Genomic DNA, 19,918 nt, shown 5'->3' on the forward strand with positions numbered 1-19,918 from the left:
GACTCTTACCTTTTCCCAGGTGAGTGCGTACGCAGGTAACAGGCGCGCAGAGGCGGCTTTTTAGCCTCTCCTCACAAAGACGTAATCCACCAACCATCTGCTGTAATCTGGGGGAATGTTCACCGCACATGTCATGGACAAATATGTCCCAACACTTTGACATCTTTGTTATTTTTAGCAGCATCCCTCCGCTGGAGGTTGTAATTGTGGTGTTGCAGACTTTTTTTTTCTATTTTTATGATGGCTTTGTTTGTTTGATTGTCAGTCAAACAATAAAAAATACTAATATTTTGTTAAAAAAAATGGAAGAAAGCATTTTATAAAGTACAATTTTTGCCTTTGTACTGTTTTACAATTCTGAATCAGAAACGTTTAAAAACTAGCAAACCGTTATAAATTAAAAAACTGTGAAAACAGTTCAAAAGGGCCTATACCATTCTATTCTCAAACCTTTTATAGTAGAATATCCTTGTATATCATGTTATATTACCTTTGGTACACAAAAGAACACATTTTTTATTAAATATTGTTTATTTTCCTGAGTTCTTCTCCAACCTGGAAGAAGGACGACTTGATCTCTGAGGCTCCGCCTCTCACTCCGTGTGGGTGCCGCCCATTTCATGACATCATTCTGTCTGCGTTTCGCCCACGAAAACAAACATCATCTGAACTTCTGTAAAGATATGATGTGAATATTGTGCATATAGGAAAGCATTTTGCCGATCACCTAACTCTGCAGAGAAAGTGGGTGTGTCTGTTAGCCTGGGGGCGGTGCTGGCAGCGTAGACTCCTCCTGGAAGGGGCGGTTCCTCACTTTATGATGTCACAATGTGAGGTGGCTTTATTTAGTGGGTTGGGAGAGGCTGGTGTTCAGAGAGCAGATTTTTAGAGGAATACTTAATGCGTGAATGGATCAAAATACCACTTTGGGGTTATTTTATGTGAGGAATGAACACTATTATACACTTAAAAGCTGACATTTTTAATTTTGCATGATATAGGCACTCTTAAAATACTTAACAGTAAAGTTTGTCACTTAAAAGTGTTTAAAAAGTAATACAATATTGTTTAATGTCATTCCATCTATTTAAGTCATTATGAATGATCAATTATTAGATGTTTTTTGTTTTAATAAACACTAAATAAGTTCTAATTCAATTTCAATCTATGTTTATGTAGCATTTTTATCTGCCAAAATTTTTTAATGTGCTTTACATAATCAAAATAAACCAAATAATTATTAATCTAATGAACTCAGTCAAATTAAACATGGAAACATGTCAGGCATGTGTGGAGTAGTACTTTTTGCTTGAGCTTAGAGGTTTGTGCTTTAGTCTGTGTTTGTGAACTGTTTAGGTGATGTAGTTGCAGCTGGGTGTTTGTAAAAATTTTGTAAAAAGCTGAACTAAAAAGACGACTTTTCAGTTTTTGCGTAAAAACCTTCACAGTGAGTGAAGCCCTCGCATCCTCAGGCAGACTGTTCCATAGGCGAGGTCCACAGTGCGGGAATGTGGCCTCGCCGTGGGTTTTAGCTTTGACTTTTGGGACCACCAGCAGACCTGCACCTGAGGGCTTTGGGAGGGTCTTAAACTAAAAGTACATTTTGATCAAGATGAGGGTCTGATTCCAGTTCAACTTTTATAAACTAATAAAAGAACCTTATTGATAATTTTCCTTAAATAGGATCAGGAGATCTTTGTTATCATTAGCTCTAGTACAATGAAATTCAAAGTGCTTCCTGGTCCGTGCAACACTCACCCATGCTAAAACGTGACTAAAAGTGATAAATAATACATAAAAATGCATAAAAAGGGCAATATCTGGTCACCAAAAACAGAAAATTAAAATTCATTTCTTGCCAAATAAAAGTGCATTTGTCATTAAAAAAAAAAGGATACACTATTAATAGTGTTAAAATAGTTAACAAAAAAAAAAACTTAACTCAACTCAAGCAGTCCAGATATAATTTTAACGTTTCCCAGGCAAGTTTACGATTTTTAATACACACGTTATTTTATCATAACCAAGACAACAAAATAAAACTACGTATTGTCGATCTGACCGGTTTTTCTTTGTAATGTTTGAATTCATAGTCCCAATGTCAATAAACGTAGAAAAAAAAAAGTACAGTTTGGAAACAAATACCCCATTTTCTTCATAGTCTTAGCAGCGTCTCTGCATGTGACGACCAGCATCAGTCAGTCATCACCTCGTCACCTCGAAATGCCGCCACACCTTCTGTAGAGGCGTACGCCTCACTGATAACAGTTGAATGAAGCGCTACTGTAGGTCACAGCAGCTGAAACGTAAAACCATTGATTTTTCTTTCTTTTAGTCTTTATTATTGCATTGTTTTGGTCAATATGGGTTAATTACTGTCATTATGAAAATATTAAACCAGTAAAGGGAATTTTAAATATCTATATATGTAAAAAAAAAAGTAACTTTTCCTGACTGTCTTTGCTCTGAAGGGACATTTTCTTGTCCTTTCCTCAGTGCTGATAACACTGTGAGATGGAGGGTAATAATCATATGTGGGTGGCTTCACTGCAGCTGAGTTGCACAAGCAACACTTATCTATTTTAAGCTGCTGCTTGAGGGCTTCCTTTGTGAAACATGTGCCTGGAACACTGCAACGCATAGCTCAAGCGTTGATTTAAAGGCAGCAGAAAACCATCCTTGCCTCGTTTTTCCGGCTAAAACCTACAGACCTTTAGGAACACAAAGGTCATGGGAAATTAACAGAAACAAGATATATGACACCTGTTAATTGAAAGATGAACCTTCCCAAACGTGAGGGGAAAATTCTCTTGAAGTTCCGTTGGTGATGAATTAGACCGTCTGCGACCGTTGACCTCGGAGAATTCCCAAACCCTGAGCTTCCACGGGGTCCGAGTTCACTTCACAGCATGCGAGTGGTATTTCAAGCTGACAGTGCAGAGGCTTTAAAGACTGAATACAGCTCTGTTTTTCCACTTATGATCCTTTTCATCAAGGTGGATGGAAATAATGAGGGCAGAGGGTTTCAACGGCTAAATCAAGAACTGTAAAATAGGATAAGCTAAGCTGGAGGAGAAGTGTTGCCAGTGGAACAACAAAGTGAAGTCAAATGTGGTTTCAGCTGCTCTGGAAATCACATGAAGGTCTCACTGTCAAACTAAACTCAAAAAGCTTTAAATGGGAAGACTTTTCTAAAATATTTATTGCTACGTTCAAAACCATCTCTCCATATTGCCTGTTCCTTTCATTTAAAGTAGAAATCTCAACGTTGAAAGTAAAATCATGACTGGTTCTTTATGCATCTTCACTCCCAAGATTTGGTAGAATTTTGCACAAAATTCTGCCAATTGTAGTCTAAACTCTAAGCTAATGGGTTAAATGAGTAAATAAATCTGTAGGTATGAAGCATTTTTCCCTTCTTGGGTGGAAAAAGGCTTAAAGACATCACTTTTTGATCTATTTTTAAAGCAGTGGCCTTTTAATGCCACTTTTAGACAAAAATTAAAAAAGCCTGTATTGTTTTCTGAGACATGGTTTGTGCAGAGCAGCGGTAAGTCATTAGAAATTCCAAAGGTAATACAATGTTGGTGCAGAGTAAGCCCAGCCTCCGATTGATGCAAAAACGCATCAATCTGCGTCAAGGGACAATAAAACACGCTCTTAACTTATTGCAACTCTTCGACGCACTGTGAGTCTGCAGACATTGAGAAAACGTCATGACTAGAACGCGGGATGGACCCAGATGCTGAAACCCAGAAGGCAGAGACAGGTAAGTGAGAGGTAAGTAAGAAGTTTATTTGAGTTCTTCTTGGGTCCTGGGGAAGCTGTGGGTAAAGTGGCAGCGGCTCTTGATTGGAGGCTCCGGTACTGTTTGTGGAAAACTCCCTGAGCGAAGGGCGAGACAGAGTTCGTGGCTAGAGTTCTTGGTGCGTGGCGTGGCTTGAGATCTTGAGGAGCACAGAGACTGTGGCTCACAATGGCAGGCGGCGTCAGCGATGGAGAGCTGTGGCTACTGGTTAGCGCAGGACGAGACAAGGTTAGCGCAGGACGAGACAAGGTCAGCGCAGGGCGAGACAAGGTCAGCGCAGGGCGAGACAAGGTCAGCGCAGGGCGAGACAAGGTCAGCGCAGGACGAGACAAGGTCAGCGCAGGGCGAGACAAGGTCAGCGCAAGACAATGTCAGCGCAGGGCGAGACAAGGTCAGCGCAGGACGAGACAAGGTCAGCGCAGGACGAGACAAGGTCAGCGCAGGACGAGACAAGGTCAGCGCAGGACGAGACAAGGTCAGCGCAGGGCGAGACAAGGTCAGCGCAGGGCGAGACAAGGTCAGCGCAGGGCGAGACAAGGTCAGCGCAGGACGAGACAAGGTCAGCGCAGGGCGAGACAAGGTCAGCGCAGGGCGAGACAAGGTCAGCGCAGGGCGAGACAAGGTCAGCGCAGGACGAGACAAGGTCAGCGCAGGGCGAGACAAGGTCAGCGCAGGACGAGACAAGGTCAGCGCAGGACGAGACAAGGTCAGCGCAGGGCGAGACAAGGTCAGCGCAGGGCGAGACAAGGTCAGCGCAGGACGAGACAAGGTCAGCGCAGGGCGAGACAAGGTCAGCGCAGGACGAGACAAGGTCAGCGCAGGGCGAGACAAGGTCAGCGCAGGGCGAGACAAGGTCAGCGCAGGACGAGACAAGGTCAGCGCAGGACGAGACAAGGTCAGCGCAGGGCGAGACAAGGTCAGCGCAGGGCGAGACAAGGTCAGCGCAGGACGAGACAAGGTCAGCGCAGGACGAGACAAGGTCAGCGCAGGGCGAGACAAGGTCAGCGCAGGGCGAGACAAGGTCAGCGCAGGGCGAGACAAGGTCAGCGCAGGGCGAGACAAGGTCAGCGCAGGACGAGACAAGGTCAGCGCAGGGCGAGACAAGGTCAGCGCAGGGCGAGACAAGGTCAGCGCAGGGCGAGACAAGGTCAGCGCAGGACGAGACAAGGTCAGCGCAGGGCGAGACAAGGTCAGCGCAGGACGAGACAAGGTCAGCGCAGGACGAGACAAGGTCAGCGCAGGACGAGACAAGGTCAGCGCAGGACGAGACAAGGTCAGCGCAGGACGAGACAAGGTCAGCGCAGGGCGAGACAAGGTCAGCGCAGGACGAGACAAGGTTAGCGCAGGACGAGACAAGGTTAGCGCAGGATGAGACAAGGTGCCAGACGTAGAGTGCTTCAGGAGACTAGGCACCATCAGGGCTAACGAACTTGGGAAGAATGATGAAGCTGGGTCTCCTTTAGTAGCAGGTGGCTTGATGAGATGAGTGGTCAAAGCTGAGAGGAATGAGCGGCAGAGCTGGAGGGGGAGGAGTCTGACAGGCCACCATGACAGAAAAGCTGTTTTTTATTGTTAGCTTTGCACCATTATGCAATACTTTAAGTCAGTAAATTGTTGCATACTGGCACAAAGCTAGAATCAGGTGGTTCCTATTGATCGAAAAAGTGATGCACTTCAGGGCAGAGCCGCTTTTCTCCGCCTCAGACTTTGCTGGAATTAATTGTCAGTTGCAGAGCAGTTGAAAGAATATAAACTCTGGAGCTGGAGCTCTGGTGTTTAAGGGTTGAGGCCGGCTGTTTGAGTGATGTTTCCAAGCGGCAGTCCCTCTGGATCAATCACACATGTCTCATTTGATCTTCTCTCATCAGCTGGTGGTCAGTAGCCACTTTAAAGCTGATCTACTCCGCGAGTGTTGCTGAGGATCACCTCAGACTGAGAACTGCTGCATCACTGAACAGAGACTGAGCTTTCAGAAATTCTTTTGATTGGTCTGACCCACCAGGAGTCACTTTTTACAAAAATAATTACTTGAAAAGGTGTAGAACTTCTTAGAGTGGTCCTACTGCACCACACATTTTACTTTTGGCTGATTTTTAGTGATTTTTTTTCTAGGCAGACTGTAAAGAAAGGGATTTTATTTGACACTATTATTTTTTAAATATTTGAAAATATTTTTTGTCAGAATTTGTCAATAAGATCCAAATAATAAATTAGATGCTATGATTGTAAATTAAACAGTTATTTGTTAGTTTTTACTTGAGTCTAAATTGGTTTAAATTATTTTATCTCATCAACAACATTTGAAAATAAAATTCAAATGATTTTTTTTAACTTAAAATTATGGTTCTTCTTTTGCCTGATTTTAGAGAGGGAACTTTTTGTTTGTTTGTTTGTTGTTGTTGTTTTACATTTTTTCAAATTCGTGTCTGTTTTGTGATTCTGAAACTGAGAAGAATAACCAAAACAATTGAAGCATATTTACAAGAAATTCAACATCTAACTAAAACCTCTACAGGGGCTAATTTAAAATGAATAAAAACAAACTTTCTATACCTCAAAAAAACAAAACAATAATTTAACGTTGTCCTTATAAAACCTTTATACCTTGGGCAAACCTTTAAACTGTAAAATTTAAAAAGGACATTTAAAAATATATATATATATTTAATTGTAAAGAAACTTAAATGTAAAAAATAAGAATAAAGGTTTAGGTGGATATAGCTAAAGTGAAAACAAAATAAGTATTTGAAGCTAATTTATTTTAAGAGTTCTGTCTGTTCACCTAACCTTCATCCTCCTTTGTGTGGTCCAGACTTTTTGTCTTTTGGTTGAAATCGAATTTCTTTATTTACATTTCTGTAACACTTATGGCCAAAATGGGTCAAATCAACAAACAACTCGTGTGTTTCTGAATAAAATGAGTTCAAGGGAGACCTAAAAAGTTGCTGACCATTCTCTCTTTTGACAGCATTTGTTATATTATGTAAGACAGCCTTAATTTGTACTCAAAAAATGGACCAACAGAGTTAAAAAAAAACCTGCTTTTCGCCTGCAGCTTGTTAATTTGTCCTTTGGATTAAGAGATGAATCATTTTCATTTTAGCCTGAGACCAAATTTTGACAGCAGGGATGAATTCTGTGTTTTTCCACACGTGCCTGCATGGAATGATTCATCCTCCCCTTTAGCTCGAACCCATTACAGGCTTCAGCTCAGCTCCAGATTTTGGGCTATTATTAGCCTTTTTTCTCTCTGCAGAAGAAGGTCACTCAGACAGCGCGGTTGGTCTCATTAGTCTGTCAATCCTCACCGCCTCATAGAAGAATGCATTTAAAACGGTTTCCAGTATAGCTGTTTATGTGGATCACCTGATACAAGGCAGTATGTGTAGAGGACGTAACCTCAGTCAAATGTTCATGGTCATTGTTTTGGCATAATTATCTGAGAGTGAGGCCAAATGTGATGCTTTGGTTCTAGAGTCTATTTTTCTGTCTTTAGTTCTCATCATAGCTTCTGCACTATCCAGAATGACCAACAGATTTGGACTCCTCCCTCCCAAAGATCTTGATTCTCCAACATTTTAGCTTTGGAGTAGTTATTCAAGCAGGAATAGACACTTTTTTAGGGGGAAAAAACAACATAAAAACATATGGCACATTTAGTTTCTTGCACCAGTTTATTTCTTGGTTCATTGCACTTTGTTTAAACTGTTCTGTGGACCAAAAAGCACGCCTACAAGAGTGAAGAGAGGATTTTGGTTTTCTTGCAAGTGAATCCTGCATTGGTTCCATAGTATGAATGCAGAGGGACTATCTAGAACAGGGGAGCTCATTACGTCGATCGCGATCGACCGGTCGATCTTCAAGGACAAGAGGGTAGATCGCGGGCCAGAAAATATTTCAAAAAAATTTCTTCTTAAAAATCCACCAGCCAATCAAAATCCTCACCGAGAACTACGGGACTTGATTGACATGCAAAATGGCCAATCGGACATCCTCTGATACATACGTCACTGCAGACGCGTGTTTGAATTCACTGAGCGCAAAATCCCTGTCATCAGAAAGTCGCTTTCTGCCCCGCGGCACGTCAAGTTCCCGGCAGAAGACCACTCCGGACAACCGGAGTGTTTATTGAAGCCGCACCGCGTGTCTCTTCCTGCTATCGCCTCTGCAGTTCTCACCCGATAAATACGAGCTCATTAAGGAAGCTGTTTTGACGTGGCACACGCTTCGTACGGAGCCAGCAGCGCCTTTGAAACGCCATGATGCTCCCCCCATTGCACGGTTTACAGTACAGCATGACAAATGATAGTCGCTGCTTTCTGTATAAAACGCCTCATCTGTTAATACTAAAGTATCTTTGTGTAATCTCACTGTGTAGTTTTTAATCATCAGTACACAAACAATAATGTTCAAATAAACATGTAACTAATAAACATAACTAACAAACATTTACTAATAGTATTTTATATATATATATGTATATATATTTTATAGGTAGATCTTCAAGACGTTGTCGATTAAAAAGTAGCTTACACGCCAAAAAAGTGTGAGCACCCCTGATCTAGAAGATTTGAGTGGAAATTAACCAATCAGAGAAGATTATGTATAAACCCTGTGCTTTTTAGATTAAAATAAAACTTTGTTCATCCCAAAATGGTGAAACGACATTGTTAACATAGCTTTATTTAAAAAAAATGCACATAAAAATAAAAGTACACTTTTATAAGTAAAAAAAGAACACCACAAAGTTATAAACTGGCTAAAATGAGTTTTGATTGACACGCTTTCGAATGATAGGGGGCGTGGACTTCCAATTCCTGATTGGTGACAGTGGTTTACATAGACACTCAAACCACCTGGGCCCAATCACTGCTCACTGACGTCCTCTGTCTCCAAGATGGCAACGTTCCGTGTTGCAAAAAAATGGCAGCTGAAGCTATTTCTATGGGGGATGTCACACTCACAGTACTCAGTCCAGTACTCATATACAGTTAATGGTGAAGAATAAACGGCCCAAGAGAGTCTCCAAATTCACCACAGTAAGAGGACTGCTGATGTTAGACTGTGTTAGTGTGTAAACACTTCATTCTCATTGCAGCCTACTCTTCTACTCAGTATACCTAAGTTTTACAGAATAAGACTGAATCCAACTGCTCACGTCTACTGGAAAAGGAGGATTATCTGCAGCGTTCGTCCTTCACGAGCAGCCTAAAGGAAGCGGGCTCTGTATGAAAGGGTGACATGTTTTCCTGTATCCTTATCCCAAATACGGAAGCCAGGGTTTTAGGGGAGCGTTTGATAGATCAGCTTACTCTGGAAAAACTAACTGGAACCTGTGATGTAAGAGCTTGAAAGCTCACTGTCTGCCAGTCTACAACCTACTTGTGCTCTTATGTAGTTATCATGCAGAAAAGAGATAGCCTGACCATCAGAGATTCCCACTCATACACCTCTTACAGTAAATCTTTCTTCAGCCTGCTGGCTATGAAATCCTCTTTGAAGAGTTTTTTTTTTTTCTCTGCGGCTTCAGGCTTTTCACTCGGCTGAGTTGCAAATCTCTCGCCTGATAACACAGGCCAGGACAGGCTTTTTAATTCGCCAGTGTCTAATTGAGAGGGTCGGGAGGGCCGGAGAACATGACTTTTTAGAGGTTTTCTGATAACATCAAAGCGGGGACTATTTCTATCAGCGTGATAAGGCGGCTGCCGGGAAGGGAGGTGAGTGGGTGGTGGTGTCGTAGGCGCCAACAACCGACTTTGGACGACATGCTCGGGTGATGTCTGGCTTCCTTCAGATCGGACCGGGTTGTCCACACTTCACCCGTCACCTGTCTGAGAGTGCTGCTTGTCTGGGTCACCTGCACTGACACGCTGGTGGAGATGACTGGATTCAGTTACTGTAAGTGCAGTTAAAAAAAAAAAAAGACAAAGGTGTTTTCCATGTCTGATCTCACCAGCGTGGTTTCTTGAATTTTTCTCTGCGTCAGAATCCACTGATTTCTCATTGATTGTGTAAAAGATCGAAGAGTTACGGTACGTCAACAAGCGTGTATTATTTAGGTGTCATCGGTAACATATTCAGTGTTAAAGGGTTGATATAAATCAATCAATTTTTCTCTTTTTTTCATCACTGTATGTATGCCAATAAAAATTGTATTGGAAGCACAAATCGTATTAGAATCTTGTCTGTAACTTTTTGTGTGTCCTTTGCTATTGAATGACTTCAATTCAGCTTAAATTGTCAGGATTCTGCACTTAAGTTTGTTTTTGTTGATATTTCTGGCAATGAAACAAATAGACCAAGAATGTTGCCCCGGCAACCCAGCCCCGGTTGAGCAGAAGAAAATGGATGGATGCAATTTCTTGGTTTTGTTCGTGTTGTGTTTGAAATTATACCCAGTCCATTGACTGTATATGAGAACTGGAACTGAGTGAATGTGGCATCATCCATTAAAAATAGTTTACTTCTAGCTCTGGCAAATTGAAGTTAATTCAGTCACAATTTGTCCACAATATGGAGGTCACCATGTTGAAACCAGACAACATCAGTGAGCCCTCACTCATATTCACAAAGTTCACTAGACTATCCCCCAGATCAAAGCTAGGAGCCAGACCCTGGAGACCTCACTGCAGCAACCTTGTTCACTGAGATTACTGGTTTGGAGAAAAATGTAAAAAGAACAAAATACATCAAAGTAAAAGCAGAGATGGATGGATGGATGGATGGATGGATGGATGGATGGATGGATGGATGGATGGATGGATGGATGGATGGATGGATGGATGGATGGATGGATGGATGGATAGATGGATAGATGGATAGATGGATGGAAGGATGGATGGATGGATGTAATTAACTGAATATTTCCTGGAGATTATTCTATTTAAAGTTGGTGTGAGAACAAAAATCATGCATGGGCAGCTGTCTTTACAGCCCTCCAGACTCACTCTCTTCGTCAGGAATCATCAGCCAAAAAGTCCCTGAGGAGATTCACAGTTAACGTGGTAAACAAGGGCCTCTTCTCAGGGATAAGTCATAGCTGCTGAGGGCATTGGCACTGCTGTCATACTGCTGTGAACACGCCCACACAGTAATGGTTTTGAAGCCCCACTCGTTTGTGAGTGGGATTTTAAGGTGCTGATGCACTGGAGACCCTCCTCCCACAGAGTTATTCTTTTAATTAGCGGGAGCAGCAGATCAAAGGGACGGCTAATGAAAGACAAGGATCTGCATGACGAAGTAAACACGGCGATGGATGCTGACGAAGCCTCCATCTATCCCCCTGATGTGTTTAATGAATCATATGGAGTCACACCACTAATCTCTATTATTTGAATACTGGATATAAGGAAGCGGTGTGCGAAAGAGGCCATGAAGTGAGCAGATCCCTGATCGTCATCCTAACGCCAGAAGATTTTGTGAGAACAGCAGGCAGTTGAGAATTAGCTTAAGCGTAGCCTGTGCTGTTACCAATGTCACTGAGACCAATAGAGCTGCATAGTGGTCAACACAAACCAGAGGCATCCAAGACAGCTGGAGTTAGCAAGAATAAAACTAAAAGTTTCAGCTGTTTGATTAGCAAGCCAAAGAAAAGTTCAAGTTACTAAACACCCGCTCCAATGAAAATGGTGTTTTTAGAATGTCATTTTAAGAATAGAATTCTGTTCCTGTAGCATTTGTCTGATGATAGAGTACATATAGAAAGAAAATTAAGCTTAAAACTGTATTTCTAAGTATTAATTTATTTGAATCCCTGTGAATTAGGAGCAGACAAAAACATGCACTTTGAAAAACATCATATTTGTGATGAAGAAAATATTCTGGGTGGGCCACAAGCTTCCTGCTCCAAGCTCTTAGCAATGGAGACAGGGAGGGGGGCGGGGATGCTCCTCACCAGCAATCCCACCCACAACTCAGAGGTGAATTTCTAAAAACAATAATAATCACGTTTTTTTTTTTTTTTGGTGTTGTGTTGTTTCTAAATGTTTCTAAAGCCTCTCCTGATCTTTTATCACTGTTTTGGAGGTAGGTATGTTCTCTTTTTTTCTTTTTTTTTTTGCATTTGAGCCCCTTTTTTCTTTAAATTTGAGATTCCCTTGTATTTTTTCATTAATGTGATGTAATCAAAGCAATCTTTATTAGTACAGATCTTTTATTGTAATGTAACACAAAGTGCAAACTAACAAATAAACAAACAAACAAATATAAATGACTGCCCTAATATTTCCCACCCCTTGAATCAGTGGAGGTGAATATTGGGCTCTAGGTGATACACTGAAATATGTAAATGCACTTGTGTCTAAATTAGTTGATTCAATTAGATGACCATGTGAAACTCTTGGTTTTTCCCAATGCTGTGATCACTGCCTGTCTAAAAAGATGGATGTGGTTTTCCTCATTGTGTGTCTGTGGGAGCAGGAGGAGGGGGAGGAGGAGGGGACAACAAGAGGGGGCAATGCAACCAACTTGATGCAATTTCTTTCTGTTTTTTGACCTCCCACTTAAGATGAAAGTGACATCCACAAACCTTTAAGGTCCCTGTAAACTAGAGGATTTAATGAGTCCCCCTCCCCCTCAGACTATTTCATTTTCCTTTTATTTCAGTCTAACAAATAAAATGAACCATTTACTTTGTTGTTCATTATGATTCCTTTCAAGCTTCTACATATTCTGCTGCTTTTCCATCTTTACGTCGGGTTCTGGACGCGTTCTTCACATTGACATCACATAAATTCAAAGCAGAGACATTGTGGATAATACTCATCTGAAGCCACATTGTTGAAGTGAGACAAAACAAATCTCTGCATAGCTGATTGTTAAAAAATTAAAAACATTTTCTCATCACTAGAGATCAGCTGGTCACTTTATTGTGGCTGTTTGTGATGGACAGTCACAAATCTCACATCTTGTTTTGTTTTATTGGTCTGGATGTTGAATGTGCTCATGTCTTTCTGTTTCACGGAGATGGCAGATTTATGGAGATTTACAAAATAAAAGACAACATTTTAAATGGTTTTTCTAGTGCATCAAATCATTTTGTTTTTTAAACATGTGCTTTTGTGACACCTGTGTTTGACTTGCTCCACATGGATTAAGGTCTGTTTCTCTGCCAAACAGTGATTTCCTCATCACTTTCCCCTCAAACACTACTAACATCAGCGCATTTTAGGCCAGCAGCTTCCTGACACTGACGTTGGTGTTCCACATCCCCGTGACTCAGAAGAACCGCAGCAACTTCCCACTACAACCTCTAAAGACTGAGCATCAGCTGAGCTGCTCCTCGGTGTGTCTCAGCCTCATGTGCACAACATCTGCAGACCGTAAATAGGCTCTTTGCAGTTAAGCCTCAGTGACACATAGAACAGCTTGCTGATGGGAGACTGTTTATTTTTGCACATTGGCTCATGGCCATTATTTCTAGTGTTTGTTTTGAATAATCATTCTCGCTGGAGTCGTTTTTCTGGACGTCGGTGGGTTGGTTGCATCAGGCATTTACAATTTTCGGGCACGTTTTCATGTGTGATGACAGTTCTGTGCTGAAGAAAACAGCACTGAATGCACATTTTATCCCTGTGACTTGCATGCAACAAACTAATAGCACACTTCCTACTGAATATGCACACTCCCCTGCCAACAATTTAGTGGAAAAAAATAAAATAAAAAGGGAAACTGTTTTTAATACAGGTCGATGTGGACCTCCTTTGTGCTTGAGTCTACATTCCAAGCTCACCAAGTGCTATCCATCTAATCACTGCAGGTGAAACTGGTTTTATTTTTACTCTTTGAGCGTCGTGTTTTCTTTTAGACTCAAAAATAACCTTGCATATGACAAAGATGGAGGAGAGATTTTTGGATGCACCCATGCATGGAACAAAGGGATCAAAAGGGGAAATACCTGTACAGTTAAAGTTTGTTTAGTTTGCAGGAAAAAAATCCCTTTGCTTCCTAAAATGAAAAGAACAGGAAACAAGTCCCCTCCCATTTGAAAGACTTTGATAATAATAGAAGTGCGAAAAAACAAGATGTCTAATGGAGAGATATGCAACTCAGTCTTTACAATGAAACAAACAGATCACGATGTGTTTTAGCCAATATAACAAGTATTTTTTTCCGTGTTGGTACCCATGTAGGTAAAAAAAATACATATATACAGTATATATACATATTTTTGTTTTGTTTTGTTTGTTTGTTTAAAACTAAAAAGGCAATGGTTTGTGGTTTAAAACATTTTCGGTTCAATAAAAAACCTTTTCTTCAAGTCTATTTGTAAACATTATCATACATTTTAGAATTTGGCTGCATTTAGCCTACCAATAAACACCTTTTTGTATAGGTTACCTTTACACAATGACTATGACGTGCCGTTACTTTTCATAATAAAATACACCACTATAAAAACCCGGTATAACATATTTTAAAATCCATTCAGAAAGAAGTAAGGTGCTACTAAAAGAAAGCAAGAAACTTATTTAATGAAACCTGAGAGTTGAACCCCCAACAGACTGCCTGGTAAATGACCCTTAGACCTGTAAGCTTTAAAGATGTTGCTTTTATTTTGTTCATTTATAGTTGGCTAATTAGTCAAATTCCCCCCCCCCCCCCCCTTCATTTTTGGGGGAAAAATATTTAGGTTAAATTTTATTCTTTTTTTGTGAAGTTTTGCGGTTTGATCATTTCATTTGTTGTTTTAATGTCTCTAACATTTCAATTTTTTCTTTTATTTTTATTTAGCAGTGATGCATTTAAAAATTCTTCATTGCTAATTTTGTTCCTAGGGGCTACCGTACATTTCCTCCACTTTCCTCATATCTGCTGATGGTGACGTATACTGCAGAGCCTGGATTTTAGTTCTCGCGAGATTTTGTCAAACAATTCAGACTTCTTTCGCTCAGTTCCTCCTCCTCCTCAGCCCTCCCTTCCCACGCCCCAGTGCGCCCGTGGGATAGTGGCACTATAAAGTATATCCTCTCTCGGAGAAAGATAAGAAGCCCGAGACAGGAGGGGGATGAAGATGGCGGACGCCAAGCAGAAAAGGAATGAACAGCTAAAGCGATGGATGGGCTCGGAAACGGACCAGGAGCCTCCTGTTTTCAAAAAGAAGAAGACGAAGGTGAAGTTCGATGATGGCGCCGTGTTTCTGGCCGCCTGCTCAAGCGGCGATACAGAGGAGGTGCTCCGTATGCTGGACCGGGGTGCTGACATCAACTATGCCAATGTGGACGGCCTCACAGCGCTCCACCAGGTCAGTGCTCACCTGCTGTCTCCGTTAAAACCAGCCTGCAGCCCCTGCCGCTCTCAAACAGGGCTTTACAGCATGCAACTGCTTTCCCTGGAACACCTGTCAAGTGGAAGCCATTCTCATCCCGTTGTTTACCTACCGAGCCCTCTTCCTTTCGATTCGACGCACCAGGGAACAAGAAGCTTGCGCGGGGGATACCCCACAAACAGCTTTCACACACCTTAGCGAACACACCTGACGATTTTTGGCCAAGTTTCCCTCCAATGAATCCCTCTTTTACCTCTAAAGCGGGTCTGTGTATTCCCTGCTCTGGGTGTAGTCTAATTACAGTACATCATGTTAAAATTGCTACATGAAAAGCCCATTTAAATGAAACGTCAGTGTTTAATTTCTTGTCTGGTGAAGTTAAGTAACATAAATTAAATTTATGTCATAAAGTATCGACTTTAGTTACAAACGTTTCCATTGATAGACGCATCCCTGTTTGGGATTCTTGGTTTTATGGCAGTGGACGGCTGCTAGTACTACCTCACCTGGTTAGCAGTAAAAGTAGTTTTGTTGATAACCCCAAATCACAAATGTGGCTAGCCTTTTAGGACAGCGCGACAACCTTTTTTTCCTTAAATTGTTCTTTTGAAATAATCCCAAATTAGTTAAAGTCAAGTTTTGCTCAAAGGTTAGTCCAAAATCGAGCTAAAGAAAATGCTATTAAACTTGTATTTAGGGTTAGCTTAAGGCTGCTAGCATGCTAAGATAACTTGTTAGCTGTTGGACTTCATCGTCGCTTAATTCATTCATTTACACGAATTGTTTTTTGTTCTCTGAAATAGGACTTTTAATGACTTGTTTTTTTAAACAAATACTACCAAATACTGGTGTTTGGTTTGTTGGCTAAACCGGAAAGTCAGCCGTACCGAGCTGAGCTATGTGCCCGCTAACTACCGTAGCTTCGCTCCGTAGCTTTGGTGCTTACTGGATCACCAGACTTTGTTAGAGACTTAAGCGGTCGGATCGATGTGTTGGTAAGCCCCAAACAAATGACAGATTTAAATTCAACCTTTTAACCGACGATAGTTTTTATTTTTTTATTTTACCCAGTCATCACTTAATTGTACTAAGGAAAAAAGCGTGTTCTCAGAACAGCTATTAAGCTTATTTGTGCCACTCATAACATAATAAGCTAAGTATAAACTCTTTTTTTTTTCTTAGTAAAGATGCCCATGATCTACTATAACGACACTCCATGATCTGTTTTTTTTTTTTAAACAGAGAAAAAGGGGTTATTTTGTTTGTGTGCTTTTATTTTCGTAAGTTTGGCTGTCTACATTTTGTTTGTTTGTTCTAACATTAGGGACAGTCTGAGCTCACATTAATTGTTTAATGCTTGGTCATCAGCCATGTCATCACATTGCTCACATTCACATGTCTGGTCATAGATAGCTGCTCTTTTTCTGTTCTTTCTGTCAGCATTGTCCATATGGTAGAAGATTGCCAAAACCTGGCTTTACCTCCAGTCCCCTTTTCTATCTGATGTCATCGATGCTGCTAGGTGGACATTGTTTTATTTTTTGAAGTCTGTAGTGAGTTATTGGTTTATAACTTCAATAGAGCAAATATGGGGGCAAGCTGCTTTAAATCTGTGTATTTCTAGCAGTGAGAAGTGGGTGTTATATGCCAGCATGTGATCTCTGAGCAGTTAAGCAATAATAATGTGGGATTTAAAGATTATCTGTTCTTTTGCAGTCCAGGTTGGTTAACAGATGTCTGAGACATTATGATTTCTAACGTTATACCCATTAAAATCTACAGAAATGGACATGAGATACTGGCTTTTGTCTTATTCTGTCGTGATGGTTCTCTGCATGGTGCAGTGGTGACCCTCCCATTGCTAGTGACTGGTGCGTGGTTATAAATAACCTGTCCCAAGTTCTCCTAACTGGGTTTCAGGAGATGATACTAAGTTTGGATATGACTCACAGTCTGAAGCTGTGCTTTGTGCTGAAGCTCTGATATCATTCAGGCCAGAGGTTGACTTTGTTTGTAAATCGCAGACAAATCCAAACTTAAAAAATGTTGTGTTGCTGAAAGGCCTGTAAACATGCTTCCAAGCTGCTGCCCTGGCGTTAAAAGCCAACGGTTTGAGCCGTTCCCAGGCTGAACACTAACAAAAAGGATGCTGTGCATCTGAGATCTTGGGCATACTTGCCTAAAGACCCATTCCGATCCTCTTTTAATCTATTCTAAAAACATTCCCACTGGGTTTTCAGTTATATTTAGCCAAAATCCTGTCGTTCTCTAGGACGTAATTTCTACAGAGCGGCAGTAGTTCATTAGAAATTGGCCTCTGCGATTTGTTGTTGACCGTTGCTGAGAGCTCTCTGTTTATGCACTCTCCTGCTAGGTTACAACCCCTAACACCGTCAATCTAACATTACCGGTACCAGAAAAATGGCAAGCAAGCTATCTAGCTGTACAGTTTAGAGCCATGTTCCTGCTCAGACGAGTAAAACAAAGACGGACGTGGATCTATTTGTCTGCAAGTAGGTGCATCAGAATGTTGCAGAGCCGGGAGCTTGTAGTGGATTTTCGATGTTCAAAAATTATCTCATTTTTTTTATTTTTCAATGAAATGTTTTTGTCTGCTACCAATTAAAAAAGATTTGATTAAAGACAAACACAAGAATGCAACTTTAGACTTGTTTTTTTTTTTTTTTTTTTTAAATATGTGTCCTATTATGCGAAAAAAATTCTACAAGAACATGTTAAAAAATAAACACCAAAAACAAAATTTTAATCAGAATGGGTCCTTAAAACCCAACGGTAGAGGCCAAACCCAAGCTGCACACTAACAAAAGGATGCTTAAGACTTGAGATCTTGTGGTCATACTGGCCTAAAAGTCCAGATTCCTCTTTATTCTATACTTGTTAATAAATTATTTTAACAGTATTTTCCCCAGTTTTCAAAGGAAACATATTTTTTTGTTCAAAGAGTAGGTCGGTGTTACTGAGTGTGCTTTCAAGACCTTAGTTAGTTTCAGATTCAATCAACCAAAAAATGTCAAACGTCTGGTTTATATCGTTTCAAAGGGGAATATCCCCTCATTGGTGTGGATGGAAAAAAAGATGAATGGAGATCGGACATTTTTGCTTTAAATTTGTCCATTTTCAGTAAAGAAATGATCAACATTTCCTGCACAAGTGAACTGAAATACTCTGACTAGCAAAGAAAAGGTGACATTATGGTCATTTAAGAGCTAATAATGAAGATAATTTGATAGAGATAACCGAGTCAAAGAATGTCATTACTAAACTGTAACATTGTTGTGAAAAAATCATTAGCGACATAGGAGGAAACTGTAGAAGCTTTTTGCATTAGTAGAGATGAAGAGTTGAGCATCATGCCATGTGCACAAACATTTTCCAGAAGTTTGAGCTGGAAGCTAAGGCATTCTTCTCATGACTGTCACTGGAAACCATAGCAAGGAGAGAACAGAGGAGACATTCCTCAGCTGTCACCTAAAGCCCTCCCTTCCACGCAGGCTTTTGGCTTTCTATCCGTTTACAATGCCAAGGTCCAGCATCATCGGTGGAACGGCGCTAGAAAACCTTGAGTCTCACTTTGGAAAATCCTCAGACTAACCAGCACCAGAACGGTTCTGCTGGTGTCATAAACTCCACCAGTGATTCAGATTCTGATGACACGGCTCGCTTAGTGTGAAAAATATATTTCTGTTCCCTGTTGACATTGTACTGTTACTGTAGCCTTGAGGTCCTCAAACATTATCTTGCACAGTCTCCATGGCAACGGTTGAAAGGGTTGGTAGTTGCTTGTATTGGAGGATTTGCATGGACATTGTGGGAGTTGCATAACGGACTGCGAGTGGTGAGTGTTTGGCTGAAATGAGAGTCGGCCTCAGCAAATCTGTAATGGAACAAATCGCAGGGCACGCGGCGGAAGATGTCCAGATTGGCTGCATTTCTTTTGATCCAGGTCATATCAACACGTTACGTAATTGCCGTAGGTCTCCTCGCAGCCTCTGAGGTTTGTTTTGACCATGAGAGGAGCAGAGAAACAACAACTTTGACGTGTCCTTTTCCTCCTGATAAAGCCTGCATGACATCCACTTATAAGCCCCCAGAGCTGCCTGACTGCTCCAGATAGGAAACGAAACCTTACAGTCCCACATGGATAGTCAAATTAGCTTAGACTGCCATAACTAATACTATTGCATCATCTTGACCGTGCAGTTCAATGCTTTTTTTCTTTTCTCATTTGTTCTGCAGATCTTCTGATTTATCAGGCGTTCAGGTCAGTGTTCTGCTTAGGAAGTCCAAAAGGGAAGTCACTGCAAGAATGACACTTCGAATTATTCATTTTTATGCATAAAATATTAATATGAAAGCATAAAATTGAATTCATATAGTTTTCCCTCTTTTCTTGGGGATTGAGACAAAATGCGATGCCTAAATCTATCATTTAATGTCTAGAGGGATATACATTTATAAATGGGCTCATGAAAGTGAACTGTAGTCACTTAGTAGAACCTTCTGTTCAATTTACAAATGATCTACGTAATAAAATTTAGAGTCAACACATTTAAGGTAAAGTTTTGTAAGTTTGTAGCATTATTTAACACTTTTTAAAAATATTGTAGTGGTTTTACTTTAATATTGTGTGTGCTTGATCCCCTTATGATACTCTTTCTGTTCTGGTTTAAACACATCACAGCTATGTGACGATGAACAGAAAGAATTGGCTCCTGGAAACGGATTTGGAAAAATCTTTTGTTTATTTTTGTCCCTGTACTCCTAACAAACCTTTCTTAAATTTTACTCTAAAACTCCCAACTTTTTTGAGGCAGCTGCTATTT

The 19,918-nt window shown here is 40.8% G+C and overlaps 1 protein-coding gene across 7 annotated transcripts in view; it reads left to right on the plus strand.

The window, feature by feature from the left end:
• Nucleotides 1-14,702: 14,702 nt before the first annotated feature.
• Nucleotides 14,703-19,918, plus strand: part of ppp1r12a (protein phosphatase 1 regulatory subunit 12A) — a 55,994-nt gene continuing 50,778 nt past the window's right edge. For 3 of the 7 annotated variants that reach the window (XM_023952130.1, XM_023952132.1, XM_023952133.1), the window contains exon 1: nt 14,703-15,050. In XM_023952130.1, the coding sequence (XP_023807898.1) occupies nt 14,814-15,050 (237 nt within the window). In that variant the 5' untranslated portion in view covers nt 14,703-14,813. The remainder of the gene's footprint in view (nt 15,051-19,918) is intronic. The other 4 variants (XM_023952131.1, XM_023952135.1, XM_023952134.1 and 1 more) reach the window with 2 other exon arrangements.

The sequence above is a fragment of the Oryzias latipes genome, chromosome 23 (genome assembly GCF_002234675.1).
Source record: "Oryzias latipes chromosome 23, ASM223467v1".
Classification (NCBI taxonomy): domain Eukaryota; kingdom Metazoa; phylum Chordata; class Actinopteri; order Beloniformes; family Adrianichthyidae; genus Oryzias; species Oryzias latipes.